Source organism: Musca vetustissima, unplaced genomic scaffold (genome assembly GCF_032173495.1).
Source record: "Musca vetustissima isolate MV318-11 ecotype Yass unplaced genomic scaffold, APGP_CSIRO_Mvet_v1 utg2124, whole genome shotgun sequence".
NCBI classification, from domain to species: domain Eukaryota; kingdom Metazoa; phylum Arthropoda; class Insecta; order Diptera; family Muscidae; genus Musca; species Musca vetustissima.
The window spans coordinates 23147-45970 of NW_026873524.1; the positions used below are offsets into that span (position 1 = coordinate 23147).

Genomic DNA, 22824 nt, shown 5'->3' on the forward strand with positions numbered 1-22824 from the left:
TTATGTGAATATTTGTCCGATTGAGATAACATTTTGCACAGATTGATGTCTGCGAAGTTTTGTTAAAATCGGTTCAGATTTAGATAAAGCTCCCATATATAGTTTCTTCCGATTTTTTGGGATGATACACCAAACTTCCAATATTTGTTTGCCCGTTTGACATACAATTTTTCATTGATTACAGAATGGTATGTGTTTGGGTTTTGTGCAATAGTTTCAAATATCTATCTAGATAGCTTATTTAATTTCGCCCGATTGCATCTCAATGGTCTTCCTAAGATTCTATGTCTATTCCATCTACAGGATCTACAATATTAACATCTTTGTATGTTCCCAAAGTGGTGAAGGATATCATATGGTCGGAGCCCCGTCCGATATTTGAACTTTCCTTACAGGGTTTCTTCAAAAAGAAGCTCTAATTTTTCAGTAAAACCAATTTTTAAAATGCAAAAAATTTGTAATTTGAAAAAACGTCAATCCCTCACATAACCTTCAAAGCTTAAAATGCCTATTTTTTACATTACGTATTGAAAATCTGAACAGCAATACCATACCAATTTAAGAATAAAATATGTATTCAAAAAGCCTCCAAATAATTCAATTCATAATGTATACGTGCTGAAAACAATCATACGCCACTAAATCAAAATATAATTAATTTTTATTGTTAATGGTATTTTCACACATATCTGCGATTTTTCTTAAAATTTTAAAATATTACTAAAAAAATTTCAATTTTTACTCACCATTTTTCTTGGTTAATTAGTGCTACTCTGCTCACAAAAAATATATCCTTTTGATGGCGATGGGTATCCTCTGCTGCACGGATTTGTTGGGCTTTGATTTGCAAAAAAATTATTGCAATTCTTCTTTTATTTTATTTTTTTTTTCAATTCGCCACAAATTGCGTTTTTATAGTTTTCTTTTTTTTAATAAATCTCACAAATTTCTCTTCTTTATTAATTCGCTAACACAATTTTTTTCAAAATTCATTAATTTCTGTACATCTAATATGGAATAGAAAATTTTATTAAATGAAAAAATTCTTTTCAAAAATTTCAATTTTTTAATTGAAAAAAAAAATATTTTAATGACAAGTTTTTCTTTCGTTTCGTGTTTTTTTTCAGAACACCAATGAAAATCCCTTGGATACTGAGGCAATTGTTGAGGCTTTTCAAAACAAAGTATTTAACGCAATGGATGCCGAAAAACAACTGAATGCCGCCGACAACCACAACAGCGGCAACAACAAGTGTTTGGGGGAACCAAACCATTATATTAACAACAGCAACAACAACACGAATAATAATAACAACAACAACAGCGGCTTCCATGGTAAGTAAACAGAGAGTCTTGAAACGAGCAAAACCGAGCAAAAATACCACCAACAATCGTATAACCACAACCACAAAATGTAACCGCACTCTTTGTTAACACAAAAAACAACAATCCCCATACACAATAACAAAAACAACAACAATAAAAATCCCTCCCATGGGCAACGCTGCGCCACCCAATCTCTGTAACCCTGAGACAGGGGAGAATTACAATAATAACAATAATTGTTAGTAAGGTCATGTTTACATTATGGCGCTCTATTGTCCACATTACACACGCACACACACTTGCTTTCTCTCTCTGCTTAACAGAGTCTGAGCCTCTTCACATTACAGTTGGTTGTTGATAGTTTGCATGCATGTGTGTATGCATGCATGCAAACCCCAAATTAATGTCAAAGGGGGTGTTAAATTGGGTGCAGTTATGTCTCTCATGATGGCTGTGGCTCATCTCTCTCTCTCTCTCCCTTTATATTCCCTCTATCTCTCGGAGTGTTTGTGGTTAACCGCTTTTATGCAATTTACATTTCATTTCATTCACTGTTTAGTTGTTATTGTTGTTTCTTATTTTTATGTTATAGTTTTTGTTGTTTTCTGTTCTTAACAAGGTTATGGTTTTTTGTATTTCGTCTGGAAAAACGCGTAATAAACTGATATTTGTCACCCCACAATAAAGAGAGGAGAACCCCTCTTCTTCCTAAAAAGTAGAGATAAAAGAAAACAAGCCGCCTTACACTGTTGTTGTGTGTGCATAACGGTGAGAGATGTAAGAGATAGAGTGTGAGGGCGCGTGAAATTGTCTGTGTGTGCATTTTATTATTGTAATAGTCAAAGGAGTGTTCTTCCTCTGTGCTTCCGTTATATCAACAATTATTTTTGTTTTTTTTTCTATATTTCCCATAAAGGTAAGACGTAAAGTCATCTGTGGATATTCACGAGCAAATCCCTTGGGAAATTAACAAGAATAAAAAAATAGACTAAAACAACAACACCAACAAATTACAGCTGTAAACTGCAAAAGGTCATTGCGAAATTATAACCTTGAAGAGAGAATTATTTTGGGAGAGGAAAACTTTAATTTAATTTTTTTTAAATAAATTAAAAATGGAAAGATAAATGGCAAAATATGATAACATTGAAGAGGGGAATTTCGTTAATTTATAAATATTCAATGAAAAATTTTTTTCAAAAATTGAATATTCGATGGAAAATATTTTTAAAAATCCAAAAATATTCCATAAAAAATAGCTTTAAAAATCCAAAAATATTCGATAAAAATATTTTTAAACCAGTAAGGAAAGGTCAAAAGTCGTACGGAGCCGACTATATGATACCCTTCAACACTTTGAATACATACAAGATATGCTAATATATACAATATCCTGTAGATAGAACAGACATATAATCTTTGGAGGACCATTGAAATGGAATGGGGTGAAACTAAATGTGTGATCTATATAGATATTTGGACCAATCAATCTGAAATCTATGAAAAATTGTATGTCAATCGGATTCTTTTGTGTAACATTTGTATGAAATAGAGGAAAATAATGTATGTGGAGCTATATGCAAATCTGGACCTAGTCTCGTATATATGGGACAGACGTAGGCTCGTCGGTGCACCATTTACCAAAAATCGCACGAAACTATATATGGGAGCTCTATCTAAATCTGAAACGATTTTCACAAAACGTCGTTTACATTAATATGGACCTATCTCAATATGCTGTGCCAAATTTTGTATTAATCGGATAATCCGTTTGGTGTACCATTTACCTAAAAATTGGTATAGACGAGCTATATCCAAATCTAAACCGATTTTCCCAAAACTTCATATACATCAATGTGGACCTATTTTAATACGCTCTGCAAAATTTTGCTTCAATCTGAATAATATTGGAAGTTTGGTGCACCATCGGACGAAACTATATATGGGAGCTATATCTAAATCTGAAACGATTTCAACAAAACTTTACATATATCAATCAGGACCTAATTTAGTACGCTATGCAAAAATTTTGTCTCAATGTAGAAAATCGGACGAAAATATATATGGGAGCTATATGTAAATCAGAACCGATTTTCATGAAACTTGGCACACATCACTCCTGGCGCAATTAGTACGTTATGCAAAATTTCGTGCGAATCGAAATATATATAGGTACTTTGGTGCACCATTTACCTTAAATTGGACGAAAATATATATGGGAGCTATATCTAAATCTGAACCGATTTTCACGAAACCTAGCACACATCACTCTGGACTTAATTCCGTACGCTATGCAAAATTTCGTGCAAATCGAAAGATATATAGGTACTTTGGTGCACCATTTACCATAAATCGGACGAAAATATATATGGGAGCTATATCTAAATCTGAACCGATTTTTTCCCAATTTCAATAGGGTTCGTCCTTGGGCCAAACAGCTGAGCTGTACCAAATTTCATCCAAATCGGATTACCTGTACTTTGTTTACAATTTAACACCAACAGACGGACGGACATGCATAAATCGACTCAGAAAGTTTTTCTATGCATATTATCAAAAGGAACCATTGGTCTATCGAGTTTCAATTACAATAAATTTTTTAATGAATATTTTTCTACTTAAAGACTAATTTTCCAAAGGCCAGACAAGGCGTGGATTTTTTAAAGAATATTTTTTTCAAATTTTTTTTTTTTTTTTAAAGCCCCAAAATACTAAATGTTGTTTGCTTTATAGATTGATAAAGAGTGTGTACTAAAATAGATTGAACAATAAAAAATGACGTTATCTCACCTTGACTTTCAAAATGCAATTGTCCAGCAACAAATGAAAAAAAAATTCAACCCAACCATTGGAATTTCTATACACAATATCGACAAATTCTATAGACAAACGAGCTTGCACTTAAAGATAAAAATACAACAACAAATTTTATTAACCAATTAGACCGGACACGGCTGTCTGACTGACATACCTATGTAGCCCTCAATATGGGGGGAAAAAATAATAAAAACTTTAGAATGAAAAATTGAAGAGTTAACGACTTTAGTATGCAGGTGATTGTAATCATTGTGAGAAAAAATATTGAAAATTCCAAAAGTAGACTTTGAGTTTTTTAAATCTACTAAAATACGAAAATTTTTTGGGGTTGATATCAATGGCGAAAATATTGTCATAGTAATCATTGATAGAAAAAATATTGAAAATTCAAAAATTAACGCCTAGGGTAGGCTTTGAATTTTTTAATATTTGCCGAAATTTTTTTGGGGTTGATATCAGTGCGAAAATATTCTTGATTAAATTTCGCTATGGGTCTCCTGATGTTAAAACTTTGTATTTTTATTATTTGTGGCATACCCCTAATGATGGCATAGCCCAGTAGCCATGCCACGAATTAGGTCCATTAAAAATTGTCATTTTACAATTCACCAATAAATTATATATTTTATTGTTGTTGTTTTTTTTTAATTTTTTATTACTGTAATTATCAATATTGTTTACATATGGATTTTGCATCTGTCCCGCATTAAGTTAATATACGGCATTGTAATCTTTTTTCTATTTATTTTTATGTCTTCAGAATTATTTCTTTTTTTCGATGACAATTGTCGGATGAATTAGAATCGAGTGAGAGGGAAGAAACAGAAACAACAAATAATCCATTCCAATGATTATTTTCAATGAAATTAAAATGTTCTGACATTGCTTTGTCGTGCAGTGCAGAAATGAAATTAACCTCAAAAAAATAAAATAACAGATAATTTAATAAGAATAATAATAACAACAACAATAACAAAAATAAGCAAGAAACAACATCAACAACTGAAAAAAAGTATAATTGTGGAAAAAAAGACGAAATGTCTATACATTTTCAAATAGAATAAAGAAAAGCTGGCGAAAAAGTAGCACACACGCCGGCTGGCTGGCTGGCTGGCTGTTGGATGTCTGTCTGTCTTTCATCGTCGTGGTTTGCTGTCTGGCCATCACCACCATCATCCACATCTGGATGAAAGGCGGACGATCGCAACAATGATGTTTGCTGTGGATAAGCGTGATGATTGTCATAAGCCATGACGACAATTGGCGTGGGGGGGAGATAACTACGATCAACTTGATCATGATAATGATGGATAAAGATTTTTTGGATCTGTTTAGTATCCAAAAATTTGCCCAAGAGCCAAAAAATAGTCTTTAAAAAATCTACGCCTTGGGTAGGACTTGAAAAATTAGTCTTTAAAAAATCCACGCCTTGGGTAGCCTTTGAAAAATTAGTCTTTAAAAAATCCACGCCTTGGGTAGGACTTGAAATATTAGTCTTTAAAAAATCCACGCCTTGTTTGGCCTTTGAAAAATTAGTCTTTAAAAAATCCACGCCTTGTTTGGCCTTTGAAAAATTAGTCTTTAAAAAATCCACGCCTTGGGTAGCCTTTGAAAAATTAGTCTTTAAAAAATCCACGCCTTGGGTAGCCTTTGAAAAATTAGTCTTTAAAAAATCCACGCCTTGGGTAGGACTTGAAAAATTAGTCTTTATAAAATCCACGCCTTGTATAGACCATGAAAAATTAGTCTTTAAAAAATCCACGCCTTGGGTAGACCTTGAAAAAAAAATATTTAAAAAATCCACGCCTGGTGACAGATACAGAAGGAGCATTTTGAAGAACTTCTGGTATCAAATAGTAGCGGTGAAGAGGATACCCCAGAACCAATACTAGATGACGGTATAGGGTGTATACCACCTAGCCAAAATGAAGTCAGAATATCAATCAATCGGCTGAAGAATAATAAAGCAGCAGGTGCCGATGGGTTACAAGCCGAACTATTCAAGACTGATGGTCAGATGCTGGTAAGGAGCATGCACTAGCGGATAAGTACAATTTGGTTAGAAGAATGCATGCCCAATGATTGGAACCTCAGCATCCTTTGTCCCGTGTACAAATAACGGAGACAAGACGATATGTGCCAACTATTGAGGAATAAGTCTTCTAACCATCGCATATGAAGTGCTATTCAGCGTGCTGTGTGAACGACTGAAGCCAATGGTCAATGACATTATTGGACCATACCAATGCGGCCTGGCAATCTTTTTTAAAGCTCAGCTTATGGAACGAAAGTTCTATCACAAGCCAGCTAACACAACAAACAAACGCCTTGTATAGGCCTTGAAAAAAAAAATATTAAAAAAATCCACGTCTTGGTTAGCCTTTGAAAAATTAGTCTTTAAAAAATCCACGCCTTCTATAGGCCTTGAAAGAGTTTTTGTGGAAAAAACGTATCAAATTTTAAAATACTTTTTTAACAAAGCTACATTTTGGGGCAAATTTTTACCAGAATTCAATTTCGAAAAAATTGCAACCTAGATCAGTGATAAAATAATTATGATTTTTTATTAATTATTTAAAAAGGTGGCGCGGTTGATTAAATATTTGGGAGATTTATTTTAAAAAGCCATAAAAATTCCCAAGGAAAATCATTTAATTATTTCAAATTTTTTTCTATAAAGAAAAGCACTTGAAAATATTGAAAAAAACTGTCATTAAAATATTTTTTCTGTGATTTTTTTAAATACACATTTTTTTTGTAAGTAGATTTTGTTAATATCAATAATTATTTTTTTAATTCACTTTAGTTGTTTATGTATTAAAAAATTATATATAGTTAATAATAAATCGTATTAAAAAATTATATATATTTTTTAAAAGTTCACATTAATTTTTGTTTATTTTTTTATTGTTTAAAAACAAGTTTTTTTATTAATAATAAATCTCATTAAATTTTTTCCTACACTTCATTTAATTTTTTTTTTTTTTTTATTTTAGTTCATTAAAATGTTTTTTTTTCGTTTTTTATTTTGTTTTATTCACATTATTTCATTTAATATTAAATTTAAATCAACTTCATTTCATTACTTTATTTTATTTTTATTTCGTTCTTAATTTTTCAAACAGCTGAATTATTCAATGGTTATTCTAACTTGGACGATAATAATATTTCGACGTGTAAACCGTTGAAAGCCGCGACAACAACTAAAACGCAGCGCCAGCAAAACGAGCAACGACGACATGAAGAAACACGAACAGCAACAACGGTAGCAGTAGTAGCAGCAGCAGCAGCGCCAACAATAACACCAACTGCCATACGACATAAAACCAAAGCTGTTGTTTGTAAAGAAAACGACGGCGATGCCGGCAACATGAACAAACACAACAATCACGTTAATAATAATGATGATGACGACAGCCCCAACAATAACAATAATACTAATAACAACAACAATAACAATAGCAACCATATAAAGAGCAACAATACCACCAACACTCTTCGTCAGAGTAACAGTAAACACCAGTCAATACGACGAAATCAAACGAGGAGAATCAATGTTGTTGACAATAGCAACAACAACAACACCAACTACCACACGAATAATAGTCATAGCAATGGTAATGGTATTGGTAAACAACATCATCATCGGCAACAACAACAACACAGGGGGAGCAGCAATAACTCTCAAAAGAAAATTGCTGACTCAACTTCAACAATAGAAGAGAGAGAAACCTCAGAGAGAATAACCCAGAGAGCAGAGTACACAAAAATAAACAAATCAAATAAACATTTAATGAATGAAGTTAACATTGGAGATGAAGATCGACAAATTGAAGATAAAAAGGTGCAACAACAAGAAAATTGGCAAGAGCAACAACAGAAAAGACAAACAAACAAAAACTTTCAACATCGTAATGATGATGACAACTCATCATATTCTGTTATCGGCAATCGTTATATGATTAACATTTCACCATCCAGCTCGGATAGTGAGGCTGGTCATAATCCAAAATTGAAAACTAATCCCTCCTATTATCTGCAACCCAGACCCAGCAATAGGAGTAAGAAATCCTCCTCCTTATGCTCTCGAAGTTGTACAACACAAACAACACCAACTAGGCCACCCCCACCATTACCAAAATTGAGGAGCCGTAAAAAACGTCAACCCCTAACACCACCTGCTCCCTCAGTAACACCATCATCATCTCTTGGTCATTTGTCACAATCGCGGTGTCACATACCCCTGGAGGAATTGCAAATCCCCTTGACAGCCAATGCTTCGGATTTGCAGTCGATGCAAAACTATGAAACTTTTGAGCCACCCTTTATTGAGGATGATAGTGAAAATGGTTCAGAAATGGAATGCAATGACCGGGATGTTGTTAGTCAGGAGCGCCGACGAAGTGAGAGATCAGTAGCTACGTCGAAGAATTATGTGGATTTCCCACAGAAAAGGTAAGTGTGTGGAGAGAATTTTGTGTCTTAGACTAGAGCTGTTTAAAGAGTAAATGAAATAACTTATAAATAGAGAACGCAGAGAACGAGCTTATTATTGTTTATAAACAAAATTGTCATGGAATGAACCATGAGTTGTACCATCTATTCTCGGACATTGGCATTGTGAGACGTATTGAGCTGCAGCGAGGCATATAAACGCGAGCCAATTGATCGCTCACGCAGAAGGGAAGGGCCACGAATTAGATGGAATTATCAAGTGGAAGAGTACATTTCGGAAGACGGTCTTTCGAATTGGAAGAGCTTCACGCAAGACCGACCGAGCCTGGAAATCTTTTTTAAGCTCGTCTTATGGGACAAACGTTCTTTCACAAGCCAGCTAAGAATGTAAAAGATATCTAAATGTAAAAGCTATCTAGAGCTTCCATTCTGGTTGCTAAATTTCTGAACTGAACTATAGCATTTAGTAGTCCTCGCAGCATGGCAGATTGATAGGGTATGCGCTCTGAATTCCCCAGTATGCGTCCGTCGTGTGGATACTAGACCCACCTTTGCCGCTCTCAGTCGATAGATTCTCCTTTAACATTGGGTTCGTTTAGCTTTCTCTTTTTAGCTTTGCGGATTTGATATTCTCTTCTGGAGACCAAATCTTTTCTCCGCTTCCGAGAAAGTGGAGGGAAGGTCAGGCTTATTCTTATGGACGTTGATATGCTATGCGATCTGCATTTCCAGGATGCATCTGTCTTGTGGATATTAGAGCCACCTTTGCCACCCTAAGTCCATAGATTCTCGTGACAGTCTCCTTTAACTTTGATTCAGCGTTCTCTTGGTAGCGTAGAATTGGTAGCTAGTTTTTGTCTTAGCGGATTTTTTAACCTAATTGTCTTCTCCGAGAAAGTTGAATGAAGGTCAGGCGAATTCTTATGAACATCCGTCTGATGTATTTCTCTTGTTAATCCTGAACAGATAGTCGGGTCTTTCTTTTCGTGAGTTTGATAATGTCCTTGCTTACTTGCTCCACCATCTTATGAGCTTCCACCGGCGGTGACGGTTGGTCTATCATCGGTTGGTCGTTTCTCCGTTTCATCATGGTTTGTTTTCACCTTTGAGACCCAGATAGTTCCTTCTTTCTTGTCGTGAGCTCAACAAGGATATTGTCAATCCTTGTTGAGTTCTTCCGTCATCTTATGAGCATCCTCTGGCATTCTATGACTTTTGTGTTGGTCTAGCTTTAGTTACCCAACTCGGAATTTGTGTTCGTTTCATCGTGGTCAGTTTGCGCCTCTGAGCCCCCAGATAGCTGCATAAATTATTATGAAGATTTAATTATCCGCTCTCCAAGTACTGCAGGCTAAGGTCTTGAGACCTTATTCCTGTTCCTGACCTTATCGCAGGTGCGGAAGACATACAAATAATGTGACATCAAGAACATTTGCGGTTGGAATTATGGGTCCATTGACCTGTCTATGTGATAAACAGACCGTTGTCTTTGTATAGGATATTTTCATATTTTTCGCATCTGCTAGGTCATTGAGGTTTCGAGGCCGAATTATCCATAGTTTTCCTGATTCCTTATATCGTTCTCGATCTTTGTCAGCGGAGTCCAGTTTGCTTCGGCAAATGAATGAGCCCTATCTCGCAATATGTTCATGATTTGTCGGCTGGTAATTCTGGGGATCAGAATTAGGAGCATTTTGAAAAGCTTTTGGTATGAAATATTGGCGGTGGAGAAGATACCCCAGAATCAATAGTAGAAGGAAAAATTAAGTGAAAGTCGGTCTTGTGCGCATCTCATCCAATTTGAAAGACGATTTTCCGACATGTTCTCTTCTACTTGATATTTCCATCGGATTCGTGGCATTTTCCTTCTGTGTGAACCATCACTTTGCTCGCTTTTATATGCCTTATGAGCTGGGACATCTCCATCCATTATCTATCCGACTGACTATGTCGATGTCCGAGAATATATGGTACAACTCATGGTTCATTCGACGGCGTTATTCACCGTCGTCGCAGATCATCGGCCCATAGATCTTTCGGAGAAATTTTCTCTCAAACCCTCCATGAGCTGCCTCATCTGTTTGCGCGAGTATCCATGCTTCAGATCCATACAACAGCACGGATAATATCAGCGTCTTGTAGATTGTGCGTTTGGTCTTTCGAAAAGTGGCCTTGCTTTAGAGTTACTTACTAAGACCATAGTGGCATCTGTTGCCAAACACTATTCTCCTCCGGATTTCAAAGCTGATGTTATTAGTTTTGTTTATGGCGGTACTGAGGTATATAAAATCTTTCACTACCTCGAAGCTGTAGTTTTCAAGTTCCACAATTGGTCCAAGTCTACTAGACGTATTGCGCGTTGATACCATCAGCTTTGTCTTTTCGCCATTGCCAGTCCCACTTTGACAGACACATTCTCAAATCGTTCAAAGGTGGCTGTTACCGCCCGCAATGTTCGACCCATTATGTCGATGCCGTCGGCGTAGGAGACCTTTTCCATCAGGATGTTAAACCGGCCATACGCGCTTTATGTGGGTTAGCAAAATCTAACGTGTATTATAGGGATAAGTAAATCGACTTTTTTGTATTGAAAAGTCCATGGCCTATAAATAAGGTCACCAAGGGAGACCAGCTGATAATCGAAATGCATTATTGTGAATTGACTTCCATTATGAAAACGTAAACAAAGTCGAAATTTTTGACATTCGACTTGAGAAAAAACAGCTGTTTTCCGATTTCGATTGCTATATTGGTGACCTTATTAATAGATCTTGGAAAAGTCCATATAAAAAATTTAATTATTTGTTGATTTTCAAGATCGACTTTCGATTTTCTTCATAAATACTTGTTTTATTATTCTCACAAAGCGCTATTTGCTCAAAAATTACACATTCCAAAACTATATTTTATCTGGTGACAATAATTCATATAAAAAATCAATCTTTTAGCCGATTTTGCATCGGTCGCTAAAAGTTGAAAATCGATATTGGACAGGTTTGAAAAAATCGAAAGTTCGAAAAGTCGACTTTTTAGTAAAAGGCAAAAGCCGAAAGGTATAAAAGTCGACTTTTGCCATCGACTACGTATCCCTAGGGATACTCCAAACACAATAGACCTACAGATTGGTATCCGGAGACTTTGCTGAGTCCTGTTGGAATGTCCAATATATGCGGCCAAAATGTTTGCGTGCCCAAGCTTTAAAATACACCGGCTCGACAACGAATGTTTTCACATCGGAGAAAACCAAATTCGGCAGTTCACCACTTTCGACCAAGCGAAGCAACTCTTTAGATCTTTTGAGTTTATTTTCTTTCTGTTCCGGTGTAAGTTCTTGCAGAGATTTTCTCACAATATAAAAATTCAAATCTGCTAGCCGTAAAATTTACGCACACGTCTCTTTAGGGTTCGGTCTATCCAAAAATCATATGTCCAACTGGGGAACTTCTCCAATACACCGGCTATGTATGTAAATCATCCGACATATCTACAGTTCTGTCATAAAGTCAAAAAAATATTTGCAAAAATATTCGCATTTGCCGGCTGGCTATAAATTTGCACTGGCTGCTGCTGCCGGTAAAGGTGCTATTGATTAATAGTTGGTGTTGTTGTTGCTGTTATTGTTGGTAAGAGCTGGATCGGTTTTTTAGCTACATACATATATACACAAGCATACGACGTTTGCTCACCGTTTCTTTCCAGTTCAAAGTGTCGATGACATCATTTGAATTTTTTTGCTGTTGTTGATTTTTTTTTTATAATTTTTTTGCCAGCGTCTTTTTTTTTTTTTTTTTTTTTTGGAGTAGCAGCTGATTTTTTTCTTTGGTTTTGTGTTTGTTGCTATCGCTGCTGAAACGTTTTTGGTGTTTTAGTTTATTTATTATTAGTTATTATTTTTTTTTAATTTTTATTTGTTAATAATGACTGAAGTGGAGAAATAGAAAACTTTTTTTTTAATTTTGTGTACGAAGTTTGGTGGCGATTACTGTTGGTATTTTTGTTGTTGCTTTGTGGAATAATTTTTTGTTTGGGGAAAACAAAATATTTACTTGAAATTAGCAAAGTGCCAAAACGAGGAAACAACAACAACAATTGCAAATCCATTAATATTTATTTTATTTATTTAATTTTTTTAATATTTGTAGAAGATCGGCAATTTAATTGCCTAGTATTTAACAGTAGCTGCTGAGATACACACAAAAATATATAGTTCGTTATGTTTAGTAAATTCTCCTTAAAAATATCGCGACAAAACACCAAGCCAAAAAATTAAATTTCCAACATTTACGTTGGGCGCCATTTTTTCCAAAGTGTTTTAATTTGTGGAAAATACCACAAATAAATAAAGAAATCCAGCTTGAAAAATAATTAATATCTTCATTGCAAAGTGCAAAATCATCACAAATTAACAATTTGTCATCCGCTAATCGTTTTGATTGTAAAATAAAAATAATATATTTCCTTTCAACTATTAATTAATTGCACAAATAGTTGATTAATTAAAGTCGTGACCGTACACAGCCGAGGAATGACAAGCTAATTGAGGGGCAAAACAAAGTTGTTAATTACAACTGGAAGAATTACAAAAATGTCATAGGAAGCGACATACTCCTCCAAATCGAACAGATTAGATGTGGGAAAATTGGTACTGGCAGATGTCCACGATTATATAGTGATTAATATTGAAATTCAATCTAGGATGTAATAAAAAAAATACCTACCACATTGGGCGCCATTTATTTTTCACTTGAAGGGTGTATGAAACTATATAGACAATTTTGAAAAAACCGTACAAAATATTACACATAAATTGAGCTCTTGTCGTGTTCATGTGGCGAACATAGATTTTCGTATAATATATTTAGCAAATGTTTTGCACAAAATCGCTTGCGTAAAGGTGTTCGAAATATGTTCGAACAGATCTTATTTTTAGTTTTATTTGGTTTCATTATCTCTTCCACTTGATTTTTCCATCGGATTCGTGGCCTTCTCCTTCTGCGTGAACCATCACTTGGCTCGCTTTTATATACCTTTTGAGCTGGGGCATCTTCATCCATTATTACAACATAGCCTAGCCAACGTAGTCGCTGCAGCTCGATACGTCTGACTATGTCGATGTCCGAGAATAGATGTTACAACTCATGGTTCAATCGATGGCGATATTCACCGTCAACGCAGATCGGCCCATATATCTTACTTACTTACTTAGCTGGCTTGTGACAGAACTTACGTTCCATAAGCAAAGCTTAGAAAAGATTTCCAGGTGCGTCGGTCTTTTGCGCAGTTTTTCCAATTTGAAAGACAATTTTCGGGTATATTGCCTTCGACTTGATCTTTCCAACGTATTCTTGGCCTTCCCCTTCTGCGTGAACCATCACTTGGTTCGCTTTTATATGCCTTTTAAACTGGGTCATCTTCATCCATCCTCAGAACATGGCCTAGCCAAACGTAGTAGCTGCAGCCCGATATATCTGACAATGCCGATGTCCGAGAATATATGGTATAGCTCATGGTTCATTCGACGACGATATTCACCGTCAACGCAGATCTCCCCGTAGATCTTTCGGAGAATTTTTCTCTCAAACACTCCAAGAGCAGCCTCACCCTCATGCGCAAGTACCCATCCTTCAGATCCATACAACAGCACGGGTAATATCAGTGTCTTGTAGAGTGTGAATTTTGTCTGACGGGTGGTTGGCCTTGTTTCAAAACTGCTTACGTAGACCATTGTAGCATCTGTTGGCCAACACTCCGAATTTCAAAACTGATGTCATTAGTTTTATTTATGCCGGTACCAAGGTATATAAAATCTTTGACTGTCTCGAAGCTGTAGTTTTCAAGTTCCACAGTTGGTCCGAGTCTACTGAACGTCTTGTGCGTTTATACCATCAGCTTGGTCTTCTGTTTCCACTTTGCCAGGCTCCTTCTCAATTTCTTCAAAGGTGGATGTTACCGCTCTCAGTGTTCGACCCATTATGTCGATGTCATCGGCGTAGGCGAGTAACATGTGTTGTTTGGTGTACAGAGGTCCATTTCTGTTCACTTTTGCCCCTCGTATGACCTTTTCCAGCAGGATGTAAAAAAGATCACACGACAAACTATCACCTTGTCTGAATCCTCGTTCGGTATTGAAAGGCTCCGATAGGACCATTCCGACTTTAACTGCTGATCTTGTGCCAGTTAAAGTTATCCTGCATAGACGTTGATGAGATGACTCCTGATCTCATCACTTGGTGACCGTTTCCATTTTCCTCAGTCTCCGTCTGAATCGTCCCTAATCCTTCAACTTTCTTAACATATGCGTCTATATTTCCTACTTCTTTATCTAAAATTTGAAAACAAATTTTAAGAAAATGAAACCTTCTTGCGAGCTTGCTATTCGCAGGAAATTTTACTAGATATTCTAGATACCTAGTCTCTATTTCAAGAAATCTGAATATGCAAACTCTCGCATTGCTAAGAATAGCATTCTGTATATCTTCCTCCAACTCACACAATGAACGATCTAGTGTACTAACTAGCTCGTCTATTCTCATTGTCGATAGGAGGATTATGTCCTTAGTTTGACATATCTCTAATGAACTTAAACTGTTCAACGTAGCTACTTCTACTAGTTGTGGAGCCTCTAAGGGGACAAATATACCCCTCTTCCACAGACCTAATTCTATTTCGTCGAATGCATATCGTACTCCTAAACCGAATACGATATGTTCGTATGAAACTTTTCCCATACGATGGAGCTTCACCTCATTATCTAAAAATTCCCTCTTTGCTTCTATGAAGGAATCTGCTAATCTTACACAATTCTCTAAAAATTCTCCTGCCACACGTTTTTGAGCAATTTTGCTCAGTTTTAAATGAATAGAGACGATATATTCGCCCAACATTCTTTGATGTTGAATGAATTGCTCAAAATTCATTTTTACGACTATATGTCTGCCTTCTTTTGAAAAGAATCTATGATCACGAGATAAAAACAGTCTTTCTTCGACTGCCTATTCCCTTATAACTATTTTGTCGGGTAAACCTTACGCAGTACCTTTCACTACGCATTTACCTCGACTAAGAAAGGAAAACGACTACCACTGCCTTTGCTTCAGCAGTGCGCCTATTCCAAAACAATACGTGTAGACTTAGCACGGTTTGCCTTCACCTGCATATCTAACACGTTACTAGCACTTCACAATAGACCTCCCAATAGACCTAACGCAGTTCTTTCTTTACTACGCATCTATTGTTTTGCTTCGCGATAAACTAAACGTATTTTTCCTCTTATACGCGCCTATCACGTCCCTAACACTGTGTGACAAAACCGATTTTATTTTTTTTCTTTACGGCCTATCACTTCACTAAATACTACGCGATAACCAACGTAGTTTGTCCTTTACTACGCGCCTACCACGTCTTTTATTACGCGCCTATCACGTCTTTTATTACGCGCCTATCACGTCAGGGTCACCAAATGATGAGATGACTCCTGATCTCATCACAAATGTGCGACAGGAGAAATTGGAGAAAAAAGAAACGCACGGTGTTGACGGTTCCGTGGTTCGAGGTGAACTCATTTTATTTCTAATATTTTCTTAACTCTAAACCTACATTTTAATACATAGAAGTACAATGCATTTCAAATACATACATTGAATGTGTAAATAGATTTGGGTTTGGACACATTTATGGTCTTTATTTACGATCACCCAAAAATACACACAGACAACAAATTATGTAAAATGCATTCTTATGCGCGCCGTGTGCAGCAATCTTATCTCTATTTACCAACGCACTATTGACGTTCCACTTGAGACCTGCACACACACCATGCGTGAGAGTCATAAATAGCATATTTTATGATCTACATTATAAATAGAATCTTAGAAAACAACTATTTCCATTTGACTACCTGACTCCAAAATGACGTACAGTTCACTAAACTGTACAGACGTATTAATTTTGCAGGAATGCCGAACGCAGACATAGCTTTAAACTCCTCTGAACGGATAGGGCTGTCGAATGCGGCTTTATAGTCGACGAATAGATGGAATGTGTCGATGTGTTTTTCGTGGTTTTTTCCAGGGCAGAGTGAAAATCTGGTCAATGGCGGATTTGCCAGGTCTGAAGCCGCATTGGTATGGTCCAATAATTTCATTGACCATTGGCTTCAGTCGTTCACACAGTACGCTGGATAGCACTTTATATGCGATGGAAAGAAGACTTATTCCTCTATAGTTGGCACATATTATTCCTCTATAGTTGGCACATACCGGATACACTTGTCTCCTTTTTTGTGCACGGGACACAGGATGCTGATTCCTCTAGCCAAATTGCACTAATCATACATGCTCCTGACCATCATCTGTCCACCAATCTTGAAAAGTTCGGTTTGTTACCCATCTGTACCTGCTGCTTTATTATTCTTCAGCCGATTAATTGCTATTCTGATCTCATCTTGGCCAGTTGATATACACTCTATACCATCATCTCTTATTGGTTTGGAATATCTTCTTCACCGCTACTATATGATACCAGATAATTTTCAAAATGCTCCCTCCAGATCCTCAGCACGCTGTCTGTATCTGTCACCAGGTTTCCTACTTCATCTCTACAGGAGGATGTGCCTGCCTTCGGTTTGGTGTTTTACCCGTTGGTAGAATTTTCGGACTTCATTACATCTCGATTTGCTTACGTTCACGTTTTTCTTGTTCTATTTTCTGAAAATACGTTTATCCTCTCTCATTTTCTCCATCGCATTACGTGTTGCTACTCCATCGCATTACGTGTTGATACTTTACACGACCTATTATCTTTACCAAGCCTAGATCTAGTTCGAAGGTAGGACCCATTGGTCCACTCCTTCTGGCACCTCCCCCAAAAAGGGTCAAAATTTATAAATTCATTATCATACAAATAGAATGTCTGCTTTGAACCAAACTTTGCACAACAATTTATCTTTACCAAACCTAGATCAAATCCGAAAGTAAAACCCGTCGGCTCTCTCCTTCTGGTACCTCCCCCACAAAGGGTAAATATTTTCTAAACTATTAATTTTAATTTGAAGCTAATTGACTAACCGATTTTATCAAAGTTTACATCCGAAACCTATTTGGTTATATGTCTTTATATGAAGCGAACAGTGAAACCTGTGCTTAATTTCGTAGATCTCCGCAAACTATAGACTGAGGGATTCACTACGTTCCGCAACGTTTTTCGCATTAATAATTCCAAATTTATTGAGGTTACACTCTTTATTCATGCTTTATAGTTTACTATTTCATGCGCCTAAATATAGGCAATAAATAAAAATTATCTTTTCTCTGGTATTTTCCAAACAATTGTCTATTTTCGCAAAATTTGCATTACTATGGTGATGTGCAAAAAATAACGTGACTGATGGAACTAAAAATCTCCTACACTCAACAGAAATCCGTTTTCTCGAATACGAAATATCCAAAGAATAATCCAATAAAAATATAACCACAAAAAAATTTATGTTTTTACTGGGTGTCATGATAAAGTGATTTATTTCCTACCATTTTTATTTGTAAATTTTATTCGAAATATGCCAAATCACACAATTTTCAAAATATTTAATTGTTTTATCCTTGCAAAATTATCTTCTTTGTTTTTTCTCAATTTTTTAATGCAAAACATGAATCAAAATTAATGTTCCATAATCGATTATTTTCGATAGGTTTCTCCATTTGGCATAGACTAAGTTTGATCAATAAAAATGTAATTTTATGCCTTTACTTTTAATGAACTTGTTATCCCCCACCTTCAATGCCTTTTTGCACTTTAGAAAAAATAACATGTGTAAACCTCACATAACTCACACTATTGTAACGGAGAAAATAAATTACAACACCTCACACTCTTCATCTTGCATTCTCTCTCTCTCCTACTCACCCTATCGCCATGATGTTTCAAAATAACGCCAAATGACAACAGTTTTCTATTTCCGTTCATTGTGATTTAAATTTTATACTCATGTAATTTCCTCTCTCTCTCCCTCTCCCACTCTCACTTTTGTAACAGTTAACCGGGTTATTGGGCGATTCAAAAATGTTTTTTTGTTTGTATGTGTCTGACAATGAATGTTGTGTCACATTAACCTTGTATATGTTTCAAATAAAATATTTTCAAAAGTTCTGTTTCTATGCCATATACTGGGAGAAATTTTGTTAAAATATTATTTTCAAATTTTAAAAAACAATACAAAAAATGGATGAGAACATATAAAGATATATTTGCCCCACGCTATGTTTGTTATCCTCTTCATTGGCTGCCGTTTTTATTTGTATGTTTTTATTTTTTGGTTGTCAAAGGCTATGTTTGTTATCCTCTTCATTGGCTGCCGTTTTTATTATTTTTTGGTTGTCAAAGGGGTCCTCATCATTTAAATTAGAACATATTTTTAATTCAACGAAATTTATTATTTAAATTTTATTTCAAGGACATTTTTTTGATAGAGATTCCAACATGGATAAACATTGTGTGGCATTATCATACAGCTATTAATAGCACAATATAATGATAAATATGCGTATAATCCGAGGCAATTTTTTGTGTGAGGTTTTTTTGCATGAAATGTCACGCAACTATTTTTTGCGCCATTTGTGTCTGCTGGTGACATGATGTGATATCACTGCCTGGCACTGCAATGTAAAACATTGACAAAGAGAGAGAGAGAGTGTGTGTGTGTGTCAAAGAATAAATGATGTTGTGTGTTAATGAAATTCATGAACAAAACTAAAGCATACTTTTAGGCGTTTTTAAAACATGAGGGAATTATTTGCAGGGAAATGAATTATTATTTGCCAAAATTAAAGGGAAATTCCATAATAATATGACATTAGAATGATTCGAAAAAATTTCATTGCTAAAAATATAGTTTATTATTAGTTTAGATCGAAAGAAATATTATCGCAAAAATTTGTTTCAAAAGTGCACGCTTATTATGATGGTTTGAAATAAAGATCATTGTAGAAAATATTGCTTTAAAATCCACGGATATTAAGAGGGGTCGAAAAAATATAGTTGCAAAAAATCCACACTTATTGTGGTGGACCGAAAAAATAGCTTCAGAAATATTCTATTAATTATTCACATTAATAGGATGGATACAAAAATTAGCTTCAAAATTTTTCTTTTAAAAATTCACGCGTATAGGGGTGGATCGAAAAAAATGCCTTCAAAAATATTATTTTGAAAAAAGAGTATTTGGATTTGAATTGGATCGAACAAATTAGATTCAAAAATATTAAAATTTAAAAATCCACGCATATTAGGATGGGACGAACAAAATTATTCCTTATAAAAAATATTTTTCAAAAACTCCATTCATATTGGAATGGGTCGAAAAAATTATGTTTGTAGAAAAAATATATTTCGAAAAAAATATTATTCTATGATAAACACATTTTAAAATTAAAAAAAAAAAATCAACGCTTTTTGGCGTGGGTCGAAACGAAATATTATTGTAAAAATTATTGTTGAAAAAATCCATTTTTATTAGGGTGGACTGAAACAAATTTTATCAAAAATATATATTTACAAAAAAATCTTAATAGGATGGATCGAAAAAATATTCTTTTAAAAAATATTGTTTCAAAAAATTACGCTTATTAAGATGGTTAGAAAAATAGATTATATTGTTTGAAATATATATTGTTCAAAACCCCATGCCGAAAAGGCCGAAAATAAATATATTTAAAAAAACTCGCCTATTGGGATGGGTCGAAAATAAAATTAGGATGGGCATTAGGATGGATCAACAAATATTGTTAAAAAAACAAAGGCCCAAAAAAGGCTTTAAAAATTAATTCATTAGGATGGATCGGAAAAAAGTTCCTTGCATTAAATATTTTTTATACACGATTATTAGGATGGTTCGTAAAAAATTGTCCTGTAGTAAATACGTTTCAAAGAAGTCTAAGTTTATTTGGGTGGATTGAGACAGTGTATTGACTTATGGTCGAGACAAAAACAAAGGTTTTTGTTGTGATACATAACATTATTATTGCATCATGAACGTACCCATGGCACAATGAATGCAGCTGATGTCTTGAATAACTGTCAAAGTGGGTAATTTCTACTTGAATTCGGTGTGCAGTGTTGCCAACCATTTGAAATATTATATGGAAAATTTTGACAGATAATCGAGACAAAAACGAATGATGTCTTGATTAACTGTCAAAGTTAATCTACTTGAATTCGATGTGCAATGCTGCCAACTTTTTGAAATATTATAAGGAAAACTTTGACAGATACTCGAGACAAAAACAAATGTTTTTGTTTTGATACATCACCTTATTATTGCATCATTTACACCGAACATGTTTTACAGAAATCGTCATTTATTTGATGACCTTTAATGCTGATTTATAATCATCGGTGTAAATGCGACCTAAGATTTAAAGAGTTGCTGTGAAAATACCCGAAATTTTATTTTGGTTGAAAATTTAAGAAACAGCTGATTTTTCTGCTTTTCATTTTCGAAGGGTATATTTTTTGTAAACAAACAACAGCTGACATCCATTTATATCAACTGGAAGTAAATATAAATCATTGAGATTTATTTCTAGGTTTAGTAAAGAACGATTGCATGTTAACCTGTTTTATTTTATACGTTGTCAATTCCATTGTATACATGCCAAATAAATCCTCATAGAGTAGATTAATCCGGTAAAAAGTTCTAATGTAAATGCCGCTTTAAAATTAAACATATTTGGATTTTTTAAAATTGTTGTTTATATAACGTAATTAATTAAAATAATTTAAATCTTAAATCTTCATTTTTTTCTAGTTTTATTGAAAATAACCTAATATCGCTGTTTCTACATTTTTTAATTTCAGTTCCATACCGCTCTACCTAAATAAATCACCCTACACCACATCTGACAATACTCCGCGACGTTTGCGACCCGTACCAGCAAAAGAATTACAAAAATTACAACCAAAACCATCGCCCAAATTGATAACGGAACAGCTAGCCCAATCAATTTCATTCAAAGAGAATCAATCTCCAGCGACAGAGAGAAACGCCAAAGCGAATGATTCAAAAATTGATCATCGTTACGAAAAATGTATACAAAAACGAAATGAATTTTTAAAATCATGTGAGAAAAATCGTTTCTATAAAAATCCCAATTTCAGCGAACCATGGAAGGTTTTCGCAACGTAAGTACTTATGTATGATTAAATATTAAAAACCGATATTACCCGTTTTATGAAAATACGTAATTTATTTAACTTAGAATCAAAGGAATTGACAATATAAATTACGTGTTTTGTTAAAAGCATTATAGTTTAAGGAATACGGTTATTTGACTTATTAAGACATCAGTACAGAGTTGCATTTTTCATGTTTACTCCAACTTATTCCACCTCTTTTATTATATAATTCTAATTTCGTTTTCTTTTCAGAATATCGGAACGTTTATTAGATGAAGCCCTTCATGATATTGAAAATGATTTCACTGCGGGTGTTACGAAATTTGTTGATGATTTTTTGGAATTGGAGATTAAAAGCTGAACTTTTACATTCACCATTGCAGTATATATACATAAGATATTTTAATAATTTTATATATTTTTTATAAAACATTTTTCTTTTTGAAAATAATAATAAAAAATTATTAACGAAATTCTGTATAAATATGATATTTATAGACATAACGCATATGCCATGTTTACAAGGTACAGGGTATTTTATAAATATATATCTGACCATCGAGTAATTTAATTTACGACTACAGAATTGATTTCGACAATATTTCGGTGCTTTGCAGTGATCTTCGACTTATAGATAATTCATAAGACGACTTATATACGCCTATGATCGTCTTCTTCTTAAAACATATATAAATATGTATTTATAAAGTAAATCTAATCAATTCTATTAAATATTACTAGAAAAACATGATATTTTACTTGATTACTACGTTCAAATGCATGGATGTTCAATGTGAACTAACTTGAACTAGTTCCCTCCGTTCATTTTAGTGAATCCGAAATATGATCAACTGTAGTTCATTTCTGCCATTTCTCTTTCTATACATTGTTATTCTTGGACCTCATACATCACATACTCATTCGTAAACAACATATGATTATCGGCCATTTTGTTTCGTGCTAATCATTCTCTGCCGTGTCTGCCTATTCTTGTCTTCGCTTGGCTTGGCATTGTCGGCGCATTTACATTTGTCAACTCAATCAAGCAGCGGCGTTTCA

General features: G+C 34.6%; 1 protein-coding gene across 1 annotated transcript; it reads left to right on the forward strand.

Annotated features, from left to right (window-relative positions):
* Positions 1-1127: 1127 nt before the first annotated feature.
* LOC133325951 (GATA zinc finger domain-containing protein 14-like) lies at positions 1128-22126 on the forward strand (the record flags this gene model as incomplete). Its single annotated transcript, XM_061534646.1, has 5 exons — positions 1128-1254; positions 7269-7534; positions 7649-8598; positions 21448-21771; positions 22018-22126. Coding segments are annotated over 5 exons (1776 nt in total), but the record flags the coding sequence as incomplete, so codon positions are not given.
* Positions 22127-22824: the final 698 nt, after the last annotated feature.